Below are 26,742 nucleotides of genomic sequence, written 5' to 3' on the forward strand. Positions count from 1 at the left end.
TGTGAATATATTGAAGAAACATCTCAAGGCACCAGCCAGGAAGTTAAAGCTAAATGACCCCGAGCATACCTACAAAGTTGTGGCAAAATGGCTTAAGGACAACAAAGTCAAGGTATTGGAGTGGCCATCACAAAGCCCTGACCTCAGTCCGATAGAAAATTTGTGGGCAGAACTGAAAAAGCGTGTGCGAGTAAGGAGACCTACAAACCTGACTCAGTTACACCAGTTCTGTCTGGTGGAATGGGCCAAAATTCCAGCAACTTATTGTGAGAAGCTTGTGGAAGGCTACCCAAAACATTTGACCCAAGTTAAACAATTTAAAGGCAATGCTGCCAAATACTAACAAAGTGTATTTAAACTTCTGACCCACTGGGAATGTGATGAAAGGAATAAAAGCTGAAATAAATCATTCTCTCTACTATTATTCTGACATTTCACATTCAAAAAATAAAGTAGTGATCCTAACTGACCTAAGACAGGGAATGTTTTCTACGATTAAATGTCAGGAATTGTGAAAAACTGATTTTAAATGTATTTGGCTAAGGTGTATATAAACTTCTGACTTCAACTGTATATAATTATGCCATGTTTAACTAAATTAAATTATTAGAACTTGAAATATTTTTGTTGTTTCATTTTATTTTAATCAAGATTACTCAATTCAGTTGGATGGAATTTATTAAATTGAATTGCGTAAATTTGAAAAGTATTTTAAGTGTATACTCCCAAAAATTTAAAAAATTTAAAAAAAACTTAAAAACCTATTTTTAAGATTTACACATTTTAATTTCATAACAAAATTTTATCAAATTGAATTGTGTAATGTTTCACAAAATTAAATTAAAACTTCAAAGATTTCGTTTTTATTGTATTTAATGAAAGATTACTCAGTTCAATTTGATGTAATTTTGTTATGAAATGTAAATGTGTAAATCTTAAAATAATAAAACATAATTTTAGATAAATAATAAATTATATATATATATATATATATATATATATATACACTATATTGCCAAAAGTATTCGCTCATCTGCCTTTAGACGCATATGAACTTAAGTGACATCCCATTCTTAATCCATAGGGTTTAATATGACGTCGGCCCACCCTTTGCAGCTATAACAGCTTCAACTCTTCTGGGAAGGCTTTCCACAAGGTTTAGGAGTGTGTTTATGGGAATTTTTGACCATTTTTCCAGAAGCGCATTTGTGAGGTCAGACACTGATGTTGGACGAGAAGGCCTGGCTCGCAGTCTTCGCTCTAATTCATCCCAAAGGTGCTCTATCGGGTTGAGGTCAGGACTCTGTGCAGGCCAGTCAAGTTCTTCCACACCAAACTCGCTCATCCATGTCTTTATGGACCTTACTTTGTGCACTGGTGTGCAGTCATGTTGGAACAGGAAGGGGCCATCCCCAAACTGTTCCCACAAAGTTGGGAGCATGGAATTGTCCAAAATCTCTTGGTATGCTGAAGCATTCAGAGTTCCTTTCACTGGAACTAAGGGGCCAAGCCCAGCTCCTGAAAAACAGCCCCACACCATAATCCCCCCTCCACCAAACTTCACAGTTGGCACAATGCAGTCAGACAAGTACCGTTCTCCTGGCAACTGCCAAACCCAGACTCGTCCATCAGATTGCCAGATGGAGAAGCATGATTCGTCACTCCAGAGAACGTGTCTCCACTGCTCTAGAGTCCAGTGGCTGCGTGCTTTACACCACTACATCTGACGCTTTGCATTGCACTTGGTGATGTATGGCTTGGATGCAGCTGCTCGGCCATGGAAACCCATTCCATGAAGCTCTCTACGCACTGTTCTTGAGCTAATCTGAAGGCCACATGAACTTTGGAGGTCTGTAGCGATTGACTCTGCAGAAAGTTGGCGACCTCTGCGCACTATGCGCCTCAGCATCTGCTGACCCCGCTCTGTCATTTTACGTGGCCTACCACTTCGTGGCTGAGTTGCTGTCATTCCCAATCGCTTCCACTTTGTTATAATACCACTGACAGTTGACTGTGGAATATTTAGTAGCGAGGAAATTTCACAACTGGACTTGTTGCACAAGTGGCATCCTATCACAGTATCACACTGGAATTCACTGAGCTCCTGAGAGCGGCCCATTCTTTCACAAATGTTTGTAGAAGCAGTCTGCATGCCTAGGTGCTTCATTTTATACACCTGTGGCCATGGAAGTGATTGGAACACCTGAATTCAATTATTTGGATGGGTGAGCGAATATATATATATATATATATTTTTTTTTTAATTTATTAAATATTATATTTTTATTTTGGCAGAAACTATATATGGCTAACATACATTTTGTCCCTTCTGTGACTGTTTGGAAGCCTCTGATTTGATCTCTGTATGAATAGATCTCCCCCAAAAGATTACAACAATATTTACTGCATAAGAGAATACAATATTTGAGTAGAAATGGATAAATATGTGAGGACTGATCTTACCATGAACTGCATCAGTCCAAAACAGCAGAGCCGACAGAAAGAAGAATAAAATCATGGTATGCTTTACTCCAGCAGAAGAGCTCATTGAGGCCTGTCTCTGTGTTTGTGTGTATGTGTGTGATTGTTTGTGTGTATGTGTGTGTTTGTTTGTGTGTGAGTTTGTGTTTGTAAGTGTGTGTGTGTTTGCATGTATGCGTGTGTGTGTGTGCGTGTGTTTGTATATGTGGGTGTGTGTGTTTGTATGTGTGGGTGTTTGTGTGTATGTGTGTGTTTGTATGAGTGGGTGTGTGTGTTTGTATGTGTGTATGTGTGTTTGTATGTATGTGTGTGTTTGTTCGTTTGTGTGTGTTTGTATGTGTGTGCGTTTGTGTGTACGTGTGTGTGTGTGTTTGTATGTGTGGATGTTTGTGTGCACGTGTGGGTGTGTGTGTGAGTGTGTGTTTGTATGTGTGGGTGTGGGTGTGTGTGTGTTTGAATGTGTGGGTGTGGGTGTGACTGTTTGTGTGTGAGTGTGTGTTTGTATGTGTGGGTGTAGGTGTGTGTGTGTTTGAATGTGTGGGTGTGAGTGTGACTGTTTGTGTGTGAGCGTGTGTTTGTGTGTGAGTGTGTGTTTGTGTGTGTGTGCTGATGATGATAACCCAACAGAACTGTCCATTTCACAACTAATCCAGCGGAAGAATTCACCATAACTGCTGTTGTGATGGCTTGATAACAAAAAAAGAAAAGAAAATCAATCGCTATGTAAAATGAAATTCGACCCTTTAATTTATTTGGCAACAAAGGCCTGCACGATATAGTACGGAAGCTCTGAACCGCACGGTTGAAAAAAAAAAAAAAAAAAAAAAAACAGTTAAAATTTTTTTTTTAAAAATGTAAAAAAAAAATTGTGTCTGAGTTCCTTCCTGAGCCTAAGTCTTAATTTTTTTTCTCTCTTCCTAAATTTTTTTTTCTCTCTTCAAAAAAAAAAATTAAAAAAAATTTCTCTCTTCAAAAATCTTTTTTTTCTCTCTTCAAACAAATGCATGCGGTACCAACCTTGGCCACCAGGTGCCACTATCAGTAAACATGTAATCTTATGCTTTTAATGCTTTCTCTGTTGCTATATAGTTGAATAATACATTTATTATTTATTTAAGGGTTTGCAAACCTTAATCAAGACAAAATCAGGTTACATATGTTTGATATGGCATTCGTGGTTGTGTAACAACTGGAGTTATTTTTTTGTTTGAAATTGTTGGTCTTTCTAAACCATCTATGCCGTTTGCTCAGTGTTACATGGAAGCGAAGGAATGTATTGAGGAAAACGGAAAACATGGGGAAATTATTATTATGTCTGTCCTTTTGAAGTGTTAGGGGTACATCTGGTAATATTAAGGCCGCGGGTGTCGTGACCATTTATATGTCTATGGTCGTGACATCGTGTACAAAAGAAGTCCGATTTCATTGGCTAGGCACCAACCTATAAAACGACTCCTTTGCGCCCTCCCCCTTCCCCGCCTTTCTCTCTCGCCAACACTGAGTTTGCAAGTGCACAAGTTAGTTATGCATCAGATATATCGTGAAAATAGTTGCAAAAGTCAAGGCGCGAAGATTTGAAATTGCAGTGACAGATTTGAGAAGTTGCAAGTGCCTAATTGAGGTTGTACTGCGAATGTGAATGTAAGAATAAGTGCAATTTGTGAAATATCCATGAGGTAATTAAAGATGAGTGGAATCTTTTGTAACGAAAAATACTGTAAGGTAAAATCTGGATGGCTACCATAAGTAAAATATTTTTCAGTTGTGGAAATTATAACAGAACGCTAACGTGGAATAAGTTTAAAATGCGATAACGCTCACTTCTGGCCGGAGATGCTGTGATGTATGGTTCCGTGGCTCGGCAGATGGAACCCCCTGAGCGCAGGGGCTCACCAACAGGTACTCCACTGGACAATAATATTTATTTGGGCATCAAATAACCATCTCTAAAACACATAAATATCCACAGAATACATAATTAAATACCATACATTGTAAATACACACCATCAATGATTAGTCAATACATGCCATTAATACCACTCAAGCTAAATACATAGCCGTCATCAATTACATTACAGAATGCATATGGAGAGATATCAAACCATATCAAACATATGTAACCTGATTTTGAAAATTTCTGAAGAGAGAAAAATTTTTTTTTTTTTGAAGACAAAAACATTTTTCACCTTGTGGTTTAGGGCTTCCGTAATATAGGTTCAATTCGATAATGTAATAAAAATAAAGTTGTCATTCTTCAAAGCGCCACTAGAGGTCAGTAAAGTTACTCGTGTGAAAAAATTGACACGCATCTTCCGGAACTCTCAAATCTCTGCAGTGTTTTCTCGCAAATCCAGGTACAAAATACTGTAGAGTAGCACTTTAATGCTTATACATGATGCGTCATTACACTTTAACAGTACTTTATTCAATCAGTTTAAATATATCGACTTCTGCAGAGTCTAAAGTGCCACATATGTTTTCCTCTTGAACTTTGCTCTTAAGGTTATTCGGCGCTCGCGTGAATCATCATGTGTTCGGTACAGATGTCAGACGGCTCGGTTCGTTTGGAGATCTGCGGGGATCAGCCGCTCTTTTACCGGCAGGCGCTTCCCGCGGTGGGCTGCCCGAAGCTCTGCGTCCTGCTGCTGCACGGGATCCGCTTCTCATCGCAGAACTGGAGGGACATCGGGACTCTGGAGGCCGTAGCTGCCGCGGGGCACCGAGCTGTGGCGATAGACCTGCCAGGTGTGCTTAGAAACAAATACTGTGGGGGTAACATGGTAATGTGATGGTAACTCATAAAAATAGCATGGTATTTGCACGGTACCCCAAAAATGCCATGTTACATATCTAAAAACATTGTATAACCATGTCACTTTGATGTAGATGGTATTACATAATATTTACCATGGTATTTACAAGGTATTACCATAGTACTTTGATAAATCATGGTACTGAACACTCAAAAAAAAAAAAAAAAAATGTCACTATCGTCAGTTCTACTCAATCCTCCCATGTTCACATTACTCAACAAATTCATGTAACCAAAGGAACTTAAATGAACTGAGTTGATTAAACTAAAAATGTCTTGTCAGCTTTACTTAATCCATTTGCACTGGGACAACATAAATATTTTTTGTTTGTTTTACTGAAGCTGGGCAGAGGATTTCTAGTTCCTGGAACAAGTTTCCTGTGACTTGGCACAGTACTGTATTTGATGAAGTACACACTTCTGGGCCAGTAAAACTCCACCGTTCTTTTACATCCAGCGCTTTGAACGTGATGTCTCCTCAGCTCAATTCCTCATGTAGTGTAGGCAGGGCCGTTGCAAAGAATTTTGGGCCCCTTGACTGTATATTGCTCTGGGCCACTTTTATATGAAAAATACAGTTTAAAATTTGTTATGGGCCCCCCTGGACCTGTGGGCCCCTAGACTAGTTACCACCTTTCACCCCATTAGCTACGACCCTGGGTGTAGGACAGAAGACCACATAGCATGCATGAAATATACACATTTTATATATATTTATGGATTAAAATATTGTTTTGAAAAGTACTGGTTTAATATCGTAATTTCATGTGACGGGGTTGAGTTGTTGAACTTGACCATACCCATATGACTATAAGAAACTCAAAATATGAATACAAATTATGACATTTCTTATCTGTTTCTACATCAGGCTGTTGAAGAAAGCCGAATGATGTCTAATAGTTAATAATGTCACACATGGGTGGAACCAAACATATTATGGTCTGAAAATGGTTAGTGTGATGGGGCTGAGTTCAGACAAAGTCTTTCTAGCAAGTCAGTCCACTGTTGGCCATCTTTGGAATGCCCTCGGGAGGCGATTTCCAGTCATGCCGGTGCAGCTCCTATTTACTTGAATGGGGAAACGCAGAAATCTCAAAAACGGTTGGTCAAGATTACGATCCAAGAACATATTTCAAACCAGCAATAAAATCTGATAATACTGGAATCATAAATTGTGCTTCTTTACCTCATATTACGCTAAAACGCACAATTTTCCCGGCTTGTATAGCTAATGCGTATATGCGTTCTCGAGATGATTGACAGGTGATGTCTGTATCTAAAAGGTGATTGGCTCTTTTAACTGTAAGGCGGGACTTCCTTTCTACATCCGTTGGGCACTTAGTGCTTCTTGGTTGGGTGTTCCAATTTATCCAATTAATTTTAATAGAAGTGGCCCATCTCTTCTAAATAATCTCTGGTTCAGACTGAGGGACAAAAGTTTTTGCCTGGTTTTTATTAAAAAAAAAAAAAAAAGAAAAATCATGCATTTTTTTGTAAAATATATTTTTCAGCAAAGGAAAACAAATAAATATTTACATTTATTACAAACAGTATAGACATTGTGCACATTTTATTATTTTTTTCTAGGTACACTTTCAGTGAAGTGCCTCAGGGACATGACAACATTCTTGGTATAAGACAGAAAGAAGACATTATTTTATGATAATGATTATTTTAATGCAGTAATTATTTTAATTATAATGGACATATCAGCATCTTGTAAAAAGCTTCCAACATTTAATTTAAGGGAACCACCACTTTGACAAGTCTGGGGGACTGAAATATTACCGAATCCCAGGAATGACTCACATATACAGTATATTTATATATGGAAAATGTTGCTGCAAACTTACCACATTCAGTATTTGCGACAAGCTTGTCATAAATAAATAGATTTAACAACGGCAGCATAATTTACATGTCTACGATTTGGGAAATAAATTACCCCGATTATAGCCTTTTTTTTCCTGGAGACACATTTCACTTGTCATTCACCTTAAAGCAGCCCGTTTCTGTGCGGTATCATTGCTCACTCAGGTTTGGGTCAGTCGAAGGCTGTGAATGCTCCGGCTCCGGTCGGTCAGCTGGCTCCAGGTGTGTTCCTCAGGCAGCTGTGTGAGGGTCTGCAGACCGGTCCTGTGGTGATCATCAGCCCGTCTCTCAGCGGCATGTACTCGCTGCCGTTCCTCTGCCAGCACTCCGAGCAGGTCAAGGCATACATCCCTGTGGCTCCCATCTGCACTGAGAAGATCTCAGCAGAACAGTACAGCGGCATACTGGTGAGTGTGTGTAGGTGTGTGTGAAATGAGTCTGTAAGAAAAGTAACTAAATACACTCATGTATAATTTGACTGAAAACAGTGTCATATATTCAATACACCCACATTGTTTTGTATTTTGGTATATATACAGTATATATATATATATATATATATACACATGAACCTTCAAATGGCTTACTTGTAGTGAACTACACATTACATAAACTACATAAAAGCTGTTTTTTAACTTTAAAAACCCCTACACATCGGCTTTGCAATGGCCAAAAACACTCTGAAATCCACACGTAATAGCTGTATTCACTTAAGCCTACTTATGTCACTCTGTAATCAAATAATTTTTTCATCTTTGTCTAGAACACTAATTCAACTTTTTTGATTAATGTATTTATTGCCATTTTCATCCTTTTGTACCCATTCAGACCCCAACGCTTATTGTCTACGGCGATCAGGACACTCAGCTTGGGGAAGTGTCGCTTAGCAACCTGAGCCAGCTGCCCAATCACAAAGTGGTTGTAATGAAGGGGGCAGGGCATCCTTGTTACCTTGACGATCCAGCGACCTGGCATAAGGCAATCCTGGACTTCTTGCAGTCATTGTCGTGATCATCATTTTGAACATTCCAGTAAAAGTGCACTATGACCATTAATGGAACAACTGAAAACATTCTTTTTAATAACTGATGACTATGAAGTAGCCTACGCATCAATTTAACATAAAATATGAACTTATTATACAGCCGATAGAGGAATGGGGCTAAATCCAATTTATTACAGGAGCCAGAAGGACTTTGATTCTATTGTCATATCATTTTTGCTATTCTATGACTTAATTGTAAGGAAGCTATGCTAAAAACAAATGTAAATGCATTAAAAAGATAATGTAGGACTTTTAGTTTTATAAAATCATACGTATCAGAATAGCAATGTTCTGTATGGAAAAGTATAGTACAAAATTGCGTGACCACACCTTCTTATCTGCATATTTAATTAGCCCAAATTAATCCACTGCTGGTAGGTGTATAAATTCAGTTTAAAAAAACAATAGCTCCAAGTCTAATTTCTAATTGGTTGAGCCGCATTTGAACAGTGGCTTCACATCATGCCTAAGAACAGCTCAAACCTGTGGTAAAAATCATTGTAACATGCATAACATAGCATGCTGCCTTTTGATTGGTTAATTTTAGGGTGGTGAACAGCAAGTGCTCACCATCAGACTGATGAGTTTGGAATGATATTTTTCAGCAACATTTGCATGTCAAGTGTCAGTGTAATTTTCAGCAGTGTTAGGGTTCTACAGGTTTTGTTTAGTTTTGTGTGGTCTGAAGCATGATGTAATTACTAAACATTCAGTTTATGCATTATTAAGAAAGCATAATATTTTCATACATTTCTGCATCATAATGATTTCTCTTTACTTTGCAAAGTCAGGTAACACTTATTCCACTCCATTTCTTTCCATTTAGCTTATTTTAAACACACTTTAAGAATGTAGTACAACATTAAAGGAATATTCCGGGTTCAATACAAGTTACGCTCAATCGACAGCATTTATGGCGTAATGTTGATTACCTTAAAAAAATGATTTTGAAACATTCCTCCTTTCCTGTAAAAGAAAGCAGATATCAAGGTTACAGTGAGGCACTTACAATGGAAGTGAATGGGGCCAGTTTAGGAGGGGTTTAAAGGCAGAAATGTGAAGTTTATAATTTTATAAAAGCACTTACATTAATTCTTCTGTTAAAACCCATGTATTATTTCAGCTGTAAAGTTGATTAAATTGTAAATTTTACAGCCATTTTAGGGTTTGTTGACATAACGTCGTCATGGCAATGACGTTGTAAAATTTTAACTTTACACAGATGTGGTTAGTAAATGATTTTCTCCCACTAAAATCAAACTTAAATTTTTTTTTTTTTCTCCCAATTTGGAATGCCCAATTCCCAATGTGCTCTAAGTCCTTGTGATGGTGTAGTGATTTGCCTCAGTCCGGGTGGCGGAGGACGAATCCCAGTTGCCTCTGTGTCTGAGACAGTCAACCTGTGCATCTTATCATGTAGCTTGTTGAGCACGTTGCCACAGAGACATAGCATGTGTGGAGGCTTCACGCTATCCACTGTAGCAACCATGCTCAATTCACCATGCGCCCCACCGAGAACAAACCACATTATAGTGACCATGAGGAGGTTACCCCATGTGACTCTACCCTCCCTAGCAACTGGGCCAATTTGGTTGCTTAGGAGACCTGGCTGGAGTCACTCAGCACGCCCTGGGATTCGAACTAGCGAACTAGCAAACTCCAGGGGTGGTAGCCAGCGTATTTTACCACTGAGCTACCCAGGCCCCTTTTAAAGTGGTATTTTAACATTAAACAATTGTCCCCATTCACTTCCATTGTAAGTGTCTCACTGTAACCCCGATTTTTGCTTTTTTTTAAGAAAAGGAGAGGCAAGTCAAAATGTTTGTTTTTTTTAGGTAATCAATATTATAGCACAAATGCTGTCGATTGAGCTTAACTTGTATTGAACCCGGAATATTCCTTTAAGATGCCTCATATATGTCATAAAGTGGGACCAATGACTTAACGAATCATCTATTTGTCTTTATGTGAAAAGCTGCAATGACCCGATTGTATCAGAAAAATAAACACTACACAATGCACTGAAGTAAAAATATGAACATTATTTAATAACTGATTCTCTGTAATAAACAATTTGAAAATATTTTACAAGGAGTCACAGACACAATATTTTACAAATTTTCCCTTTGTCTTTTTTTGTTGTCTGTACAAAAAAATGGAGCAACGTGGACCCAGACACGAGGCACTGAGCCCCCGACACACGATCCATTAAACAAATGAAATAAAAATACGCTCACCATAATATCAGACCTCCACTCATGAGTATTATCAGCAGTACTGTGATTCTATTTTTTAATCGTTAATACATTGTTAAACCTCACTCGTGTTAAATTCAGTTTCTCCTTTTTTTTATTTTTTTTATGATATATATATTTTTTGTACACATTTGTCACGGAGCACCAGACTAAAGACTACGTAATCACATACACGTCTCGCTGATGGAAACGCACCTACAAGGATGTTGCTTTGGAGTGGGAGGGGCCAGAGGAGGGTCTAAAATAAGGACTCCTCCCATTAGGTGGGGTATGGAACAGGCCCCTCCCCTTGTGCAAGCTGCTTCCTCTTTTTAGCTTTTCTTTATGAATACTATTTTTTCTCTTTTTTTATTTGGCAAAAGCAAATATTTCGGACCACTTAAAAACAAGGACTTTTGTTCCACAGTGTACTTGGAATTGTGACACAAGACAAGCACATTCATGATCATTTAACCGCGGTGTCTTGCCAAAATGTGTTTCCCTAATGTGGGCAGTTCTGTGCCCCTGTACATCGAAAGTGTTCCAGTATTAAGACAATGACATACTTTCCTCAAAAAACAAACTGAAATAAAATAAAGACAACGAAATAATCAAATAAAAAGTAGCAACTCACCAAAAATAATGACAAGGCATATTTCCTTCTTTCGTAAAATTGCAGATTGTTTTCATAGTCAAGCAAAGAAAAAGGTACAAGTTTAACAAGTTTCGCCAATGAAGGAATAATTCACGCAAAAATGACAATTCTGTTATCAGTTACTCACCCTCACGTCATTACAAAGTGATATGAGAACTTTATGTGAGAAACAGACCGCAATTTAAGTAGTTTTTCACTGAAAATTTCGCCGATACCAGAGCTTTCAAATTTCTTTCATGCTTTTATATATTTAAACTTGCTGAATCGTGATTGGTTGTGAGGCACGCAAGAACCAATGGCATTTGGCATCATTGATGTCCAACCTGTTTGAATGCATGTGAACACAAATGAGGTTTGTGGCTTGGACTATAGCCTTTCACAATTTTGCTGATTGACAGCCCTATTACTCATTCACTTTTATTGTATGGAATACAATATATATGGTGTTCCACTTAAGAAAGACAGTCTTTCAGGTTTGCAATGACATTAGAGGGAAGAAAAGTATGACATAATTTTCCTTTTTGAGGTGAATCATCCCTTCAGCTTCTCACATCATACAAATCTCTGTTTTGTTGCCATTAAGCTTAGGGGCGAACACTAAAAACAGTCTTCAGTTTTCAAAAAAAAATTGTTTTTGGTGTACATGACCGTACACTTATATTTTTTATGGGAGTTTTGTCATTTATTTTGTCCAATGTAAATTCAGGAAAGAGTTTTATATTGTAGAGGGATTCAGGTATTCTTCAGGATGTGCGTTACGGCATTAGAACGTTATAAATAGGAGTCATATTTGATATTGTGAGGATAAGAATTGCATTCAAGTTCATATATTAGTGATATGTACAACTTTAGGCTCAACTTTCAACCTGACAATTAGCATAATTTTCTCTAAAATCAATTAGTTCTGATGGTGGTACAAAGGTGATAAACAAAATGCAGAAAGGAAACAGTGATAGAAACGTGTCCACTAGCATCGGTGTCAAACATGCAACATTCACCTCTCAAATAAGAAAAATACATGATACATCTTGATATCTGTTTGTGAGAAAATAAGAACGTTAAAATTCTGTCATCATTTACTCGCCCTCATGTTATTTCAAAGCCTTTTACGATGGTTTTGCGAAGCTTGACAGACTCAGGTCACTATATTTGATCATTCAAAGGAAAAAAGCAGCTCGAAAATTTTGTAAGACATCTAATTTTGTGTTCTATGTAAGATCATATAGGTTTGAAACAGAATGAAGGTGAGTAAAGGATGACAACATTTTCATTTTGGGTGAACTATCCCTTTAAAAACAGAGACAGAGGGAGTGTTCAGAAAATTAAATGCAGTGTTTTAGCAGGGATTGCATTGAGACAGACAGACATGAAACATTCGTTTGACACTTCTGTGAAAACCACACGTAACATTCCTGCAACATCAACAGTGACAATACTCTCAAAAGTACTTAGCATAAAATTTTCTATTTTTCACAGTTATTTCACGTACTTCATAACAGCAAACACTAATTCATTTCCTCAACCATTAGCAAACCTACAAACACACATATACACACTCCCCCAAACAAACCAGACAAAACACATCTACAACAGGTTAAGGAACTCTATAACCAGAGCACCTCATTATGATGCTTAAAATGGATCGAGGTGATGTAGAGCGGTCAGTTTTGCAACTCTAACACCTAGTTTACCCTTACTCAGTCACCATTTAGTAGTACGATCGCAAGAATTTCACCCACAAAAGCACACTCTTTAAAAGAAGGGTCCCAATTAGAGAGGCAGCCTAATGAAAATTACATGACAGGCAACATTTTTGCAAAATACGTTGTTCATTACTCGTATCGCAGCAGTTTCAAGATGAAATATCCACTGAGGGGTGCTATAAGCAAGTCAAAGGTTCTTATTTTCTAGTTTTAAATAAACAAAACCAATGTCTCTAGACTAATGTCTCTAAGTGTGAAATACAACAAAACGCAATAGTTAACGCAACCATGCCATTTTGTGGCACTTCTATGACACTTTCAGCTCACATACTGTCTTTGCTGGTTTTGAACCTGAGTCTTCTGCATTCAAAGTCCAACACTCTATCAATTGCGCCACTGTGTGACTTAGTCACACTTGAATAAGCTTGTTAACGTACTTGGTTATGCAATGCAGGCTTTAAAATGTGTCGTCTTTGAAATCATGCGTTATAGTAAAAGTGTTCCAAAGTCATAAGAGAGTATTGTGTGGGGAATGAAACGAAAAATACGTGTTTATGAAGTGTTAATGAAGCATAACACTTGTGATTTCAGTGAAAGTGAATAAAGCTCGTTGTTGCACCTCTAGTGTTTAGTTCACCAGAAAACTAATATGTAGAATGAGACACGTAAAACTAATTTAGCAAAAATGTAGTTATAGTAATGTGATTCCATGAGACTCTTCCATGAGAGAAGATGGTTTTATAGGAGAAACTCTGTAGACTCCACAAATAACTTGCTATTTTCTAGTGCTTCAAACTACCCAGAATACAAAATACACTGATCTGAAGATCCTATACTGACACATTAATTTTCATTCACGTCAAACATCCTAAGGCGAAAATTGTTCTTGATGAGAAGGAGGTTTTTTGCTGAACACAAAGTGCTACAAAGAACCATTGAGGAACCTTTATGTTTGTAGAGTGTAAGTGACAAGATCCTCCAAATGTACAGGTCTTTCCAAGACAATGCTAAAGACGGCTCCACAATATATGATGGGTCTTTGTTGGCACATGTCCTGCCTTTATGTTGAAGGTGATGGCCATTGAGATGGGCGAAAATAAAACCAGGCAACAGTTTGTCGTGCAACTGAGGATCAGTAAATAAGTTTCAGAGCGCATGTAAATGCAAGTAAATGTACAAGGTGCTTCTAAAGAGTTAATCAGGGTTTGTATCCATTTGGATTGAACAAAATCACAGGGATAAATTCCAGAAAATCTGATCTGAAGGATATGGCAAACACTGTGGCTCAATAATACAGAGCCCCTTAGAGGACAGGGAGGGAATTTGTTTCTGAAATAGTTTTGTATTCCCTCAGAATAAGTTTTGAAATTCCCTCGCAATAGCTTTATCCATCCCTTATGAAAATTCACCAGCATTTTACTAGAGTAACCATATTTTACCCATGATATTTGTAGTGAAACCATAGTAATAAAACAGGAAAACCAAAACTATGGTAATATAATAATTCAACCAAAAAAAAAAAAAGGTTACTACAGTTTTACTATAGTAACACCATGGTTTAATTGTGGTACATGTACAATGATTTTTAAAACCATGGTCCCGACCAAAAAAACATGGTTACTGCAAATTAACCATGGTGTTACTATAGTAAAACTGTAGTAACCATGTTTTTTGGCAGAATGATTATATTACCATAGTTTAAATGTTCTAATAATATCATGAATAAAATATGGTTACTGTGGTAAAAACATGGTACATTTTTGTAATGTATGGGTAAAGTTAATGCAAAAACTTCTGTGAGAGAACACAAAACTATTTCAGAAAATAAATTCCCTCCCTGTCCTCTAAGAGGCTTCTTACAACACTCAAAGTAAAATAAATAAATAAAACACAATCCCTCATGTCAGTCAAACTACAATGCACAAGCTAATTCAAATGTCAGTCAAAAGGCCCCAAAAAAGACGTTGTAGCCCTACAGCCAGATTGGAGGCACTGTCTGTGTTCAGAATAGCTTACAAACATACTACTCATAGTATTTCTGCCATATCTATATTGTGTGCATAAATGGAATACCCAAATGACCCATTACATTTGTCAAAGCTCGACTTGATCTTCCATTTCCAGTGTGATGAATGAACCAGAACTAATATGAACTATTATTTTATCTCCCTTTTGATTAATTATTTTATTGGACAGCCAAAAAATTAAGATATTTTGCACAAAATTGGATTAAATGTGCAAATTGATGTCCATTTTTTTTGAATGTCCAAGATGATAACTGGACGCCACTTCCTGCATTAGATATGCAACATAATGAGGTTACGTGACATCAATGTAACATACTGTTTCAAATGTTTATCGTTGAATAATGCATACTGTTTCACATACTATTTTTAAAAATAGTTTACTGCGCAGTATGCAGTAGGCTAGTATTTTATTCCAAACATAGCCCATGTTATTAGAGTTATAAGGCCCATGAAATGGCTCTTAATATAACCTTATATAGAACATTGAATTGACTCTATAATTATCGTGCTCTATGATCAATGCTGTCCAATGCGAAAGTGCATCAAGGCACAACTAAAAGAGAATGATATGGAACTTGGCCCAAAACAAGACTTTTTGCTGCAATTTCATTACTAACATTTAAAATAATAATAACAATATTAATGTCATGTTGATAACATACATCTACTAAAAACTGGTTAAAACATCTTTTGGGCCTGAAACAAACCTACTCAAATACACAAACATGGACGCGAATTTAACAAGCATTCTCGCGTTACTGTGGTGGTAATAAACCGAAGCACTCAAAGGGGAGATAGAGTTACCTTGAAATGTCTGTGCCATTAAAACAGATATGCTATTACTCATATAACTAGCTAGAAACTAACTTAAGCCAACTTGCTCTTCATAAAGTTGCTCCTCCATGACAGTAGTTGACCTGACAGAGAAAACTGATCATAGAAGATAAGGTTTATGCTAATTCAACGCTGAGAATACAAGAATACTTTTGCTGCGTAATGAATTATGTTCTGGCGAATTTCAAAACGCAATGGCGGCTGACATCGGACTTGTGTATTAGAAGTCTGCACAATTAATTGAATAAATAATCACGGTAACAATCTCAGCTGCCACAATTAACTAACTCTGAAAACTGTCAATAGCAGCATTTCATTAGGCCTACTCCAATCGCATCAAAATGTCCTATTTATGTATTTTTATGCAGAACATTGAACATTGTAACCAATCACAGCGTCTGACATGTACTACATATTCTAAATTAATTGCAATTACAATAGCAAGGGAAATAATTGACAATTATTATTTGTTGTCATAAACGTTCAGCCCTAAAAGCATTTGCATTAACATACTTGTGTAAAATATGTTTTGGGCCTTATGTATATAAAAAATAAAACTATCCTGCTCTACAGTAGTGATCACATTAACTAGAATGATGGTTTCATCGCATTACTGTTCACTGACAAATACATTAGTGCAAACAATCAGCATGTGTTGTGAAGTGCTCATTTGAATGCAATGCACAATAGACATTCTGAGATTATGGAAAATTGTGCGTGTAGAATAGAATTAGCATTTGCAAACTGATATTGTCACATATCATTTCAATCCATCGATATCCCTCTAATGACCATATGCCTTCTTGATTGATTAGAAATGAACACTTTACATGTTAGCTGCAGATATTATATTACTGAGGCATTAATATAGTATACCTTGTGATAAGCTGTTCACAAGACAAAAAACAAAACAAAAAAAATCATGAGCTGGTGAAAAATTCTAACCTATTTTGATCTGGGGAGTAAAATAAAATAAAATAATAAATATATGAAGCCCTTTATGAGTGATGAAAGAATGGTTTTGAGTTATAATACCGCTTTTATCTCATTCACAAATGTGAGCCATTTTTTGTTTTGTTTTTCCTACCTCCTAATTTGGCTAGAAAAATTAGACCACACACAAGTGTAATTTCGGCGAGAAGTAGATATAGTGCATAAATAAAAAAAGATAATTGAATAAATAACATATATACTCTTTCCTTTCTCATTAAATATCTTAATATCTGGAGGTATGTTTTTAATACTCGCATTGTTACTAATATTTTTTGATGATCACGTAAAGTTCTGCTCTTATTTAGCTGTTATTTTCCTATTAATGCAAGCTAGACGGCTTCAGAATGTTCTGTAGCCCGGTAACTGTGTGAAACAGGTTACCATAAAGGATGAAGATGAGGATGACCTTTGACATTTGACCTTCAGAGGCGGAAATTAAGCGAAACTTGACCCCGTTTTGTGAGGGAACAGTCTGTATCGTTTTCCAACACGTCTCTTTTCTGTATGTTGGTCCTAGCCGGCTGCTTGCATGTTTAGCTTCCTGTTTCGTAAAGACACATTTAGCTCCTCCCACAAATGCTCTTGATTGGCAGGAGACATCAAAGTTCTGCAACGGTCACTAAGCAACAACCTGTGAAGCTAAGTGGATGAAGCAGTACAGCTTGGGCTTCCATATAAAGGCAGAAGGAAGTCACTTTATATTACCTATGACTAGAGCAACGGGGAGATAAAGGAGAAATGTGGAATTAAGGAGACAAGAAGGAAGGAGAGAAGGAGAGGAGGATGGAGTTAAACAGAGGGGCGGACCAAAACAGAAAGTAGGAGGAGCTGTAGTAGGAGTAAAGTGAGGATGGAGGGGCGGAACGAGTGACCCCGCCCACAATCTGACGTGTTCTCCTGTAAAAGAGACAGAAAAGTACAGTATTTGGTTTTATACTACATGTAATCGTAATTAAGTTGTTAATATTAAGGAATGTTTCTTTAAAATCTCAAGTGGGTGCATGAGTGCTTGTATACGTACTAAAACATTGTAATCAAAACAGGTTGTGGGTCCTTTTCTATACCGGGCTGTGGCTATTGTCTCACATGTATTTGTTTCTTTGTCTGAGAAATGGAAGGTGTTAAGGAATATCTTTTCAACAATCTTAGATTATGTAATATTTCCAGATAGTATGAAAAAGGAATGAAAATCCATAAAGTATACGGTGAATAAGGATACATTCTGTTTCCACCTGAGAGAGTTTCTCCATTTCACAGGAGTTACAGGAGAGTCTTTCAGCCACAACAAACAACAGGTTGGTGTTGTTTATTCTCTTGGCATGAATTAATCTGTAAAACAGACATATTAATGTAGAAAATCAGCAGTTAAATATAAAAAACACAAGTACATTTATTAATTAAGATAAATGAACAGATTCTGATTTTTTTGTGGATCAACCTAAAATCATTTGAGAAGAATTGTGATGCATCAGTTAATCGATTTTTTCCCCTACAGGACAGAACAATCCCTTAGGAGTGGGTTATCCAGGGCTGTCATGTACAATTTCACAGTATCACAGAAGTGTGTCTGACCTAGAGCAGTTGTCACAGTCCTGAAGTATGTTGTAGGAGCTGCTGATGTTACTGAAGTAGAACTGTGTCTGTACCATCACACAGCTCGTCTCTTTGGAGTCCAATCCCTCAGCATATACTTCATCTACACAAACACACACGCATGTTAAATCTGACCTCATATTGATTTACTTAAACGATGACCCTTTAAAATGCATGCATGTTTGCACACAAACCTGTCATGAACCAACTATGATAGGCAAATCCATATAGCATTTGGTGAAGCACTGACCTACAGGATGCAACATAATTAAACAAAAGAATTACAATTACAACATAACTCCTGTGTTTGTGCCTATATTGTATATACACATATTTACAATATTACTACATGTGGTATGTGCAAATGAGACATATTTATTCATGGTGTGTGTGCATATGTAAGATTTAAACTCACCAGGCAGCTGCTGACGTCCACCATGCAACATTTAATACATCAGCAATTGTAGGCTGATAGAGAGAAGAATGATATAATAGCTAAACATCTAGTTATCAAACTTTACACTTGATTTTGCATCCATCCATAAATCCAGCCATCAAAAATCATCCATCAAAAAAATCCATCCACCCATCCATCCATCCCATCTTAAAATCCATCCACCCATCCATCCCATCTTAAAATCCATCCATCCATCCATCCAAAAATCCATCCATCTATTAAAAAATCCATCTATCCATTCGAAAATCCATCCCATTTAACTATCCATCCATCCATCCATCCCATCCAACAATCCATCCACCCATCCATCCCATCTTAAAATCCATTCATCCATCCATCCCATCCATTCATCACATCCAACAATCCATCCATCCGTCCAAAAATGCACCCATTTATTCAAAGATCCATCCATCATCTAAAAATCCATCCATTCCATTCAAAAATCCATCTACAAGTTCATCCATCTATTCAAAAATCCATCCCATCAAACAATCCAACCATCCATCATCCATCCATCCCATTCAAAAATCCATCTAAAAATTCATCCATCTATTCAAAAATCCATCCCATCAAATCATCCAACCATCCATCCAACCATCCACTAACCATCTACTCATCCATCCATCCATCCATCCATCCATCCCATTCAAAATCCATCCAAAAATGCATCCATATATTCAAAAATCCATCCCATTCAACTACACTGTATATCCATCCATAAAATTAATCCATCCAGCCAATAATTTGGCTGGTCTACTGACTGTAATTGCAACATAAAAAGTCAAAAAAATCCCTCCATCCATCAAAAATCCATCCATCTATCCAAATATCCATCCATCCATCCATTAAAAATTCATCCACCCATTCATCTATCCTCACCACAAACACTCCACGTGGTGCGGCCCCAGTGTTGCTGCTCGGAACAGGGTCACACACTGACTGGAAGTCATAAGACTGTTTACGCTTGTAGAGGGAGTTGTTGTAGAGGGCGTAAAAGAGGGTGGGGTCAACCTCACTGAAGAACATACCAATCTACAGAGGGAGGAAGAAGGCCACAGAGTAAAGCCCATGGTGAAAAATAAGTGCAAATATAGTTTTTTACTTGATTGCTTTCCTTTGTTCTTCCTAACCTTATTCCAGTGGTCTTTCTGATTGGACATGATGAGGAAACCTCCATCATCTATCAGATAGCAGAGCAAGTCCTGCAAAGACAGATGGACAGCTACAAATGAACACATGACTGCATTTGGACAATATTTTTTATTTTATTTCTTTGCTTGGTAACAGCTTGGGAAAATTGTGAACAGAAGGATATCAGTATTGATTTCTATTATAAATATCAGTATTAGCTGAAGTATATTGATCTGCACATATAGAACATGACAAAATATAATTCATTTGCTGAGCAATTCATGTAAGAAACCCTTGCAGACTTACATCACTGTTGGCTTCACAGTCCATCTCACAGCCACTGGTTGGTCCACACTGGAGGAGAGGAACCAAACTGTGTTGATTACTTTGAATATCAGTTTGTGTTTGTGTATTACTGAGCAACTATGTGTGAGTGTGTGCGTGTGCGTGTGTGTGTGTGTGTGTGTGTGCATTTTACCGTTTGAGAGCTCTGTCGGTTGCTTTCAGTGTGGTTGCTCGCCAGTATCTTGAATTTGTCAGTCCAAGCTTCTAGATCAAGCTTTACACCCAAAACTTACAGACACAGAGTGTAAGATATAAAGATGTGAATCAGGAACTGTCCTATGTTTTCTAAACCAACGTTTACACAATAAGATCACAGGAACAGAGATAAAGTGGCATTTTATTGTTTTCACTTTAGTCCACTTATAATAGTCAATGTTCCTTGCACCAAAAACAGTTATAATATAGTTTTACTGTGACAATTTTACAACATCTCTCTGACCCTTTGAATTAAACAGCCTGGTTATTTTTTTTTATATAACACATGATAATACATGTATTTATATGTTTTATTTGAACAATTCTATCCTTCAAGTAAACTGTGGTTTTGTTTTACCTGCAGGTTTGAGGTTTCTGGATCCAATGGTTATATCCACCGCTGTGCTAACCAGTATGCCGATAGTGTCGTTCTCTGGGTTCAGTATTTCATCATTAGCTACAGGAGAATAAGAACAAAGCAGCTTTAAAAAAACTGAGATATTGCTTATATCAATTTAATAAACAAAATTTTACAGGTAAAAAAAATATAATTACTTTTATTAGATTTGTAAGACCTTAAAGTCCAAAATTTTGATGGGCGTGGTTATATCTCAATGTTATATCCCAATGTTTTTTTAGACTCTTGATGCTATTCATCACATCAGTATTATGGTTTAAAATAGTGTTTAGTTTTTCGAGCACGGGTGCCATCATTGTAAGTGAAAGTGGTTTAAAATGTCTAATGCATGAAGAAAAACATCTTTGTGAAATTCACAATGTTGCTTAATCTTAGATCTTAAGCAAAATACAGCTACAGTATATATTGTGAATTATCTCTGTTTCTTCTAGAATATAAAAATGTAGTTACCAGTGCGATAAGGTGCTCTGAAGATATATCCCTTGTTGTCCAGACTGCGACGGTAATAACTGGCGTTAAATGGTTCTGGATCTTCCTCCCATGTCTCAGCAGCCCTGATTTACACACAATCACACAAACTTTACAAACCTGGTCTCATAGAATGACGTTGCTCTATATACTTTTTTGCAAACAGACTTTTATGTGCCGCTTTCTACGTTTTGCTGCAGTTTCCTGGTGAAATGAACACTAGAGGTGCTACAACAACTGTGCGTTTTTATTCATTGTCACACAAATCACGAGTACAACTGCTGATTTTGATTTTATGAAAATGTATTTTTCACTCTATTACTCACCCCCGCTATGTTATGATATCAAAACACTTTTACTTTAACGCATGATTTGAAAAACAAAAAAATTTAACACTTATACCAAAGACCCACCTTCATATACACATTTATTCCTATATTATTACCTCGCTTGGTAGCTCACCTGAAAGAGCGTTGGACTTTGAGATTGACAGCTGTGGTTCGAGTCCATTCAAAGGTGTAAGAAATTGAAAGTAGCATAAAAGTAACACAAAATGATGTGGTTGCTTCAGTTAATGTGTGTTTTCTTATTTTTTATTTTAAATTTGCATTTTACACTAGGGTTAGGGTTAGGTGTTTGTTAAAGGTAAGGATGTCTGTTTTGTTAAACTCTCATTTATCTTTTCAGACACTATTGGTTAGGTTTAGGGTAAAGTTTTAGGTTAGGGTGGTATGTTTTACTTATTTAAACCTCCATCTAAAATTCACCTTAAAAACCTCTGATTACAACCTCATTTTGCTCGGTTTTGGCGCCCCCTGATGGACATTTCACTTTAAAACGGCAGCCAAACGTGTAAATGAAGCATGTTGCAATGCTTATGTAAATTTCATGAGACCAGGCTGAACTTTACACTGACAGCCTTTTCAAATACGACAGTGACAAAGATAGAGAAAGTATTGGACTAACTTATTTGGGAACACTCGAGTGACACCTCCATCTGTAGCCGCAAAGACAGCCAGAAAGCCATACCTGGACAGTCACAACACACACACTCAGTCATTTCTGACTATCTGTATTGTAGGTGCTTTTGTGCATTGTCCCTAGTGAATCTACAATCAAATTATTTGTTTTGAATATCAACATACGTGTTGAGATCTTTGGTCTTCCAGACTTTATCAACCAGTTGCCTTATGATGCCCGTGTCCAAGATGAGATTATGCAGCAGGAAATTGTCACCTGTGTGGTATGATGAGAAAAACATGATGACATATGTACTGATATCCTCAGACTAAAATCATTTTAACATGTATAATGTTTACGTCTTGTGGCTACGCTTTTGAAACAGTGTATTTTAACGTTTATGGATAGGCCTTAATCATTTCCATTGTAAGTGTCTCACTTTAACTCTTAATTTTTGCCTCTTCTTCTTTTTTTTTTTTTAATAAACAAGGGTAGAATTAAATAGTTTTTATTCAAAAATGCTGTCAATTGAGCTTAAACTGCATTGAATCTGGAACAATCCAATCTCCATATGTGTAAGTGCAAATTAAATTTGAGAGCTAATGGAGTGGTGGTGGTGTAGTGGACTAAAGCACTGAACTGGTAAGCAAAAGGTTGTTGGTTCAATCCCCACAGCCACCACCATTGTGTCCTTGAGCAAGGCACTTAACTCCAGGTTGCTCTGGGGGTATTTTCCCTGTAATAAGGGCACTGTAAGTTGCTTTGGATAAAAGCATCTGCCAAATGCATAAATGAAATGATAGCTACAGTAGAGGGCAAGATTTTTATTGAAGTCTGTTACTAAATTTCAGTCTGTTACTCACTAAGCTATCATATGGCTTCAGAAGATTTGTAATGTAGCGCACAAGTTGAAGAGACTACTTTTACTGTATGCGTTTGTCCTATTTTGAGGCTTCTTTTTGGGTGAACTATTCTCTTAATAGACTGATAATTGTTTCATGCATGTGGCCCCTTTGCAAATACCAGAAGAGGTGATGTACTGAAATTTGTGACATGTGAAAGACTTACATTGTTTGGAGTCAGGTGTGACCTTCTCCATCAGAGCTATGAAGTTGAGCAGGAACTCTGTGTTGTTGTTGGACAGCTCCAGGTCTTTGCAGTATTCCCTGAGGGAAACACACGTTATTCCACACTGGCAGGACATACTGTATATATATCTCTCTTTCTTGCACAGACTTTAAACATGGACAGTTTCACTTAAACAAACAGCAGTAACTTTTACACTAGGTGATATCATTGCTTTGACAAATATTTCGGCTTGCAAAATCATACCGGACCAGTAATACTTGCTGTACTATTTATGTATATTACATTAACACATAAAACATCACAAATATACATAAACATATAGAAAAAAATACTAAATGCACTGCAAAAAAATCCTGTTCTTGATTAGTATTTTTGACATGTTTTCCATTATAATTTTACTTAAGAAGCAAAATTGCAGTATTTTGTCTTGATCTATGGGCAAATTCTTTCAATTGTTTTAAGTGTATATGTCACAAAAGTTAAGCTGAAAAAAAAAAAAAAAGTCAACAAAATTTCACAAAATGCACTTCAAAATATACAAGATACAATGTAAACAAAATATACAAATATACAATGCTTCTCAGTTAAATGTATCTTGTTTTAAGGATGTTTAGATGTTGTAACTGGAAAATAAGACAGATACTGACAGGATGTTTTTTGCAGTGTATAGGCTCTAAATTATAACAGGACAAATAGAGAGAAAGATAATCATTCATAGACTCATGCACTTTTTTAGCTTCATAAGTGCAAGTCCAAATCAACCTTTCCCCTTGACATTGATGATACATTTAAGGAAATGAGGAGAATGCCATGCAAACACAGCAGAGGGTTCAGAGCCCTGGAATGGGATGAGGAAAATCTACTGAAGGTCAAAATAAATGTCAGAAGATACAGTACAATGAAGTAAGTACACAGACAAAAACTGTTTGTTGAAAACTGCTTTCTTAACTCGGGAGACTTAATGTATTCACCATTATATTTCTTAAAAGCATCAACTTTGTCTCAGATGTTTCTCCAAAAATTCCTTTGGAGAATTACAAACAGACAAATGAGACAATTGTTGACATACAGTACAAAAAGAGTATCGTGCTATAAAAAATGTATTGCATTCATTTGGTTTTGGGGGAATTTAATGAGAAATGTTTGAGTTCATTTTGAAATCTCTGACTTTTGATTGCATTGTCAAATCTGTGCACAGTTTGTGACACACTTCTGAAGCTCTAAAGGAGGCAAATGTGAGATTACTGGGAACTTTTCTTAGGATAAAAATCAGATGATTTTAAGTCAACATCAAACTGCGTTTGCAACATATTTTACTTCCGCAATGTGATTTAATTCCAAGTGAAACATGATATTCAATGAGAAAAATGTAGGGTGGGACTTTCAGAGGCGGAGCAAGTTTTGATGAAAATGAGGACAAACATTTTATGAGGAATTGCACAATAGGACCAGAAACGTGCATTCAAAATAGACACATATGTTCAATTTTGATTTCATGTTGAGAAAGAAAAACAACTGCGGTATTACATATATCTCATTTGTGATTTTTCATTCCTACGTGTAGCGATGGTAGAGTCTCGACAGACAAAACACAATAAAGAAACACACACAACTTGGGTTAAAATGGAAAGACAAGTTACACACAACACACAGTGGACAAAGACTACAGCGGCTACTGTATGTTGAAAAGAAAGTTAGAAATGGACGTATGCATGTTCACATCTAAACGAAAACAGGACGTGGTCACACAAGTCACACAAAGCTACCTGGGGGCAATGAACACATGTCCCTCTGATTCAAAAGTGTTTGGCAGGAGAGACTCAAAATCTGCAACAGAAATGGGCAAGATTATTCGGGGCAAGCGGCGAGCGGGGAACACAGGGAGGCTTCTGAGAAAAAAATTAACAGCAGCTGCTCTTCAAAGGGTGTGGGATCGCAGTGGGGATGTTACCATAGCAACACTTAGGAAATCATGGGGGAATACCGGCGTTAGCCACTATGGTGCCTTGAATGGAATCGTCTTGGCCAAAATCACGAAATATTTTGGAAAGCAGACACTTTGAGCCTTTTGTTTAGACTTTAAAAACAAAACAATCCCCAACAAAAATTTCGTTCAAATTTTGTGCTTTTATTAGTCGGAGAACTGACTCGACACTCAGGATACAAAGCGAGACAAAGCGAGTTCTCAGACGTGATATCCACAAAGAGTGTGGCGTGTTGCTTTCTTTTTAAACAGGCATCAACATGGCAAACTATTTTGCTGGGAGTAGGTGTGGCAGGGGTCCTGATGGAGGTGTTCGCCCCTCAGACTGGCACCGTGAAACGACTCCGGCAGACACAATCGGAGAAAGTGCCTAGCATTGTGAGGGGCAAGAGAAAGGGCAACCCAGTTTAATCAAACTATTAAACATAATCCTGAAGTTATCCTAAAGCTATCCTTACAAATAATGATATACATGACATATCGAACGAATATGTAGCCCTAAAAAATGACGTTAGTATATTTGTGAATATGTATACACAGGTTATCTGTAAAAAAAAAACATAAACTACTATTGTGCCCAGGTAGTTTCCCCCCAACAATGTCTTGCACTTTCAGGTCAGGATTTTTGAAGATGAAGCGGAGTTTCCACGGTGGCAGTTTGGGGGGTGATAAGATGGGACAGTGGGGGGTCAAGCTGATGAGAACACAGGGGGTAAGAGGAGGAAGACAAACAAACCAGGTGCTACCAAGCGTTCTGTCACCAAAACAACTGGAGAGAACCTAAAGGAGGCCAACTAGCTGAGACAAATTCATCTGCAAGTAACCTGCCTATTCCTGCACATAAAATACTTTGATCAAAGTTTAAGAGACAACCTAATGAAACTCTCTCTCTTTTTTGAATATCTGAATTAAAAGAAAACAAAATTTCTGCTCAGTCAGCTTCAAGTTTAAATGGATAGTTCACTCACCCACAACTTTCATGTCATTTCAAACCTATGTGAATATCTTTCTTCCATGAAACACAAAAGGAGATGTGTTGAAGAATGTTGACTTTTTCAGACAATGAAAGTGGGGCTGTTGAGCTCCAACAATTACTATATAGGACTGTATAGAAAAGACCTGCATGCACCTTAAACATATTATCTTAATGTAAGAAAGTCTTACGGGGTTGGAACAACATGAGGGTGAGTAAATGAAGACAGAATTAACTATTCCTTTAAGAACGACATACCACTGTATGGCAACATGTCGGCTACAATCAGCTTGATGTTTACAAGCAATTCAGTACTTCTAAACAGACAATAGTATGCTATGCTCAAGGTGCAATCATACTGTAACTTGTCAACAAAGACCACTATAAGATCATACTTCCACTGTAGTTTACTTTATGTAAGGTATACTTCCAAACTAAAACCTGCATCTACAAAAATACAGTTAGCTTTAA

At 37.1% G+C, this 26,742-nt stretch overlaps 3 protein-coding genes across 3 annotated transcripts in view; 2 read left to right on the forward strand and 1 right to left on the reverse strand.

Annotated features, from left to right (window-relative positions):
- Positions 1-1,006: 1,006 nt before the first annotated feature.
- The window catches only part of LOC127448973 (uncharacterized), a 222,445-nt gene continuing 196,709 nt past the window's right edge, over positions 1,007-26,742 (forward strand). The window contains exon 1 of the mRNA XM_051711993.1: positions 1,007-1,213. Within this exon, the coding sequence (XP_051567953.1) occupies positions 1,173-1,213 (41 nt within the window). The 5' untranslated portion in view covers positions 1,007-1,172. The remainder of the gene's footprint in view (positions 1,214-26,742) is intronic.
- LOC127448972 (putative protein-lysine deacylase ABHD14B) lies at positions 4,730-10,006 on the forward strand. Its single transcript, XM_051711992.1, has 4 exons — positions 4,730-4,837; positions 4,986-5,228; positions 7,333-7,574; positions 7,996-10,006. The coding sequence occupies exons 2-4, from the start codon at positions 5,012-5,014 to the stop codon at positions 8,176-8,178; spliced, it is 642 nt and encodes a 213-aa protein (XP_051567952.1). The 5' UTR covers positions 4,730-4,837; positions 4,986-5,011; the 3' UTR covers positions 8,179-10,006.
- LOC127448953 (voltage-dependent calcium channel subunit alpha-2/delta-2-like) overlaps positions 10,240-26,742 on the reverse strand; it is a 282,297-nt gene continuing 265,794 nt past the window's right edge. Inside the window, exons 23-38 of the mRNA XM_051711950.1 lie at positions 25,081-25,141; positions 23,294-23,391; positions 22,411-22,501; positions 22,232-22,294; positions 21,248-21,351; positions 20,738-20,836; positions 20,318-20,412; positions 20,146-20,193; positions 19,839-19,910; positions 19,588-19,740; positions 18,667-18,719; positions 18,446-18,501; positions 18,231-18,354; positions 17,878-17,987; positions 17,680-17,762; positions 10,240-17,555 (exon numbers count right to left, since the gene is read on the reverse strand). Coding sequence (XP_051567910.1) covers positions 17,448-17,555; positions 17,680-17,762; positions 17,878-17,987; positions 18,231-18,354; positions 18,446-18,501; positions 18,667-18,719; positions 19,588-19,740; positions 19,839-19,910; positions 20,146-20,193; positions 20,318-20,412; positions 20,738-20,836; positions 21,248-21,351; positions 22,232-22,294; positions 22,411-22,501; positions 23,294-23,391; positions 25,081-25,141 — 1,418 coding nt within the window. The 3' untranslated portion in view covers positions 10,240-17,447. The remainder of the gene's footprint in view (positions 17,556-17,679; positions 17,763-17,877; positions 17,988-18,230; positions 18,355-18,445; positions 18,502-18,666; positions 18,720-19,587; positions 19,741-19,838; positions 19,911-20,145; positions 20,194-20,317; positions 20,413-20,737; positions 20,837-21,247; positions 21,352-22,231; positions 22,295-22,410; positions 22,502-23,293; positions 23,392-25,080; positions 25,142-26,742) is intronic.

Source organism: Myxocyprinus asiaticus, chromosome 12 (assembly GCF_019703515.2).
Source record: "Myxocyprinus asiaticus isolate MX2 ecotype Aquarium Trade chromosome 12, UBuf_Myxa_2, whole genome shotgun sequence".
In the NCBI taxonomy this organism is placed as follows: domain Eukaryota; kingdom Metazoa; phylum Chordata; class Actinopteri; order Cypriniformes; family Catostomidae; genus Myxocyprinus; species Myxocyprinus asiaticus.

Bases quoted from the DNA above. Each gene is read 5' to 3' on its own strand.
- LOC127448972 (XM_051711992.1), top strand. From the start codon at position 5,012: ATGTGTTCGGTACAGATGTCAGACGGCTCGGTTCGTTTGGAGATCTGC. The intron at 5,229-7,332 runs GTGTGCTTAGAA...TTGCTCACTCAG, and splicing joins TGTGGCGATAGACCTGCCAG to GTTTGGGTCAGTCGAAGGCT. The intron at 7,575-7,995 runs GTGAGTGTGTGT...GTACCCATTCAG, and splicing joins AACAGTACAGCGGCATACTG to ACCCCAACGCTTATTGTCTA.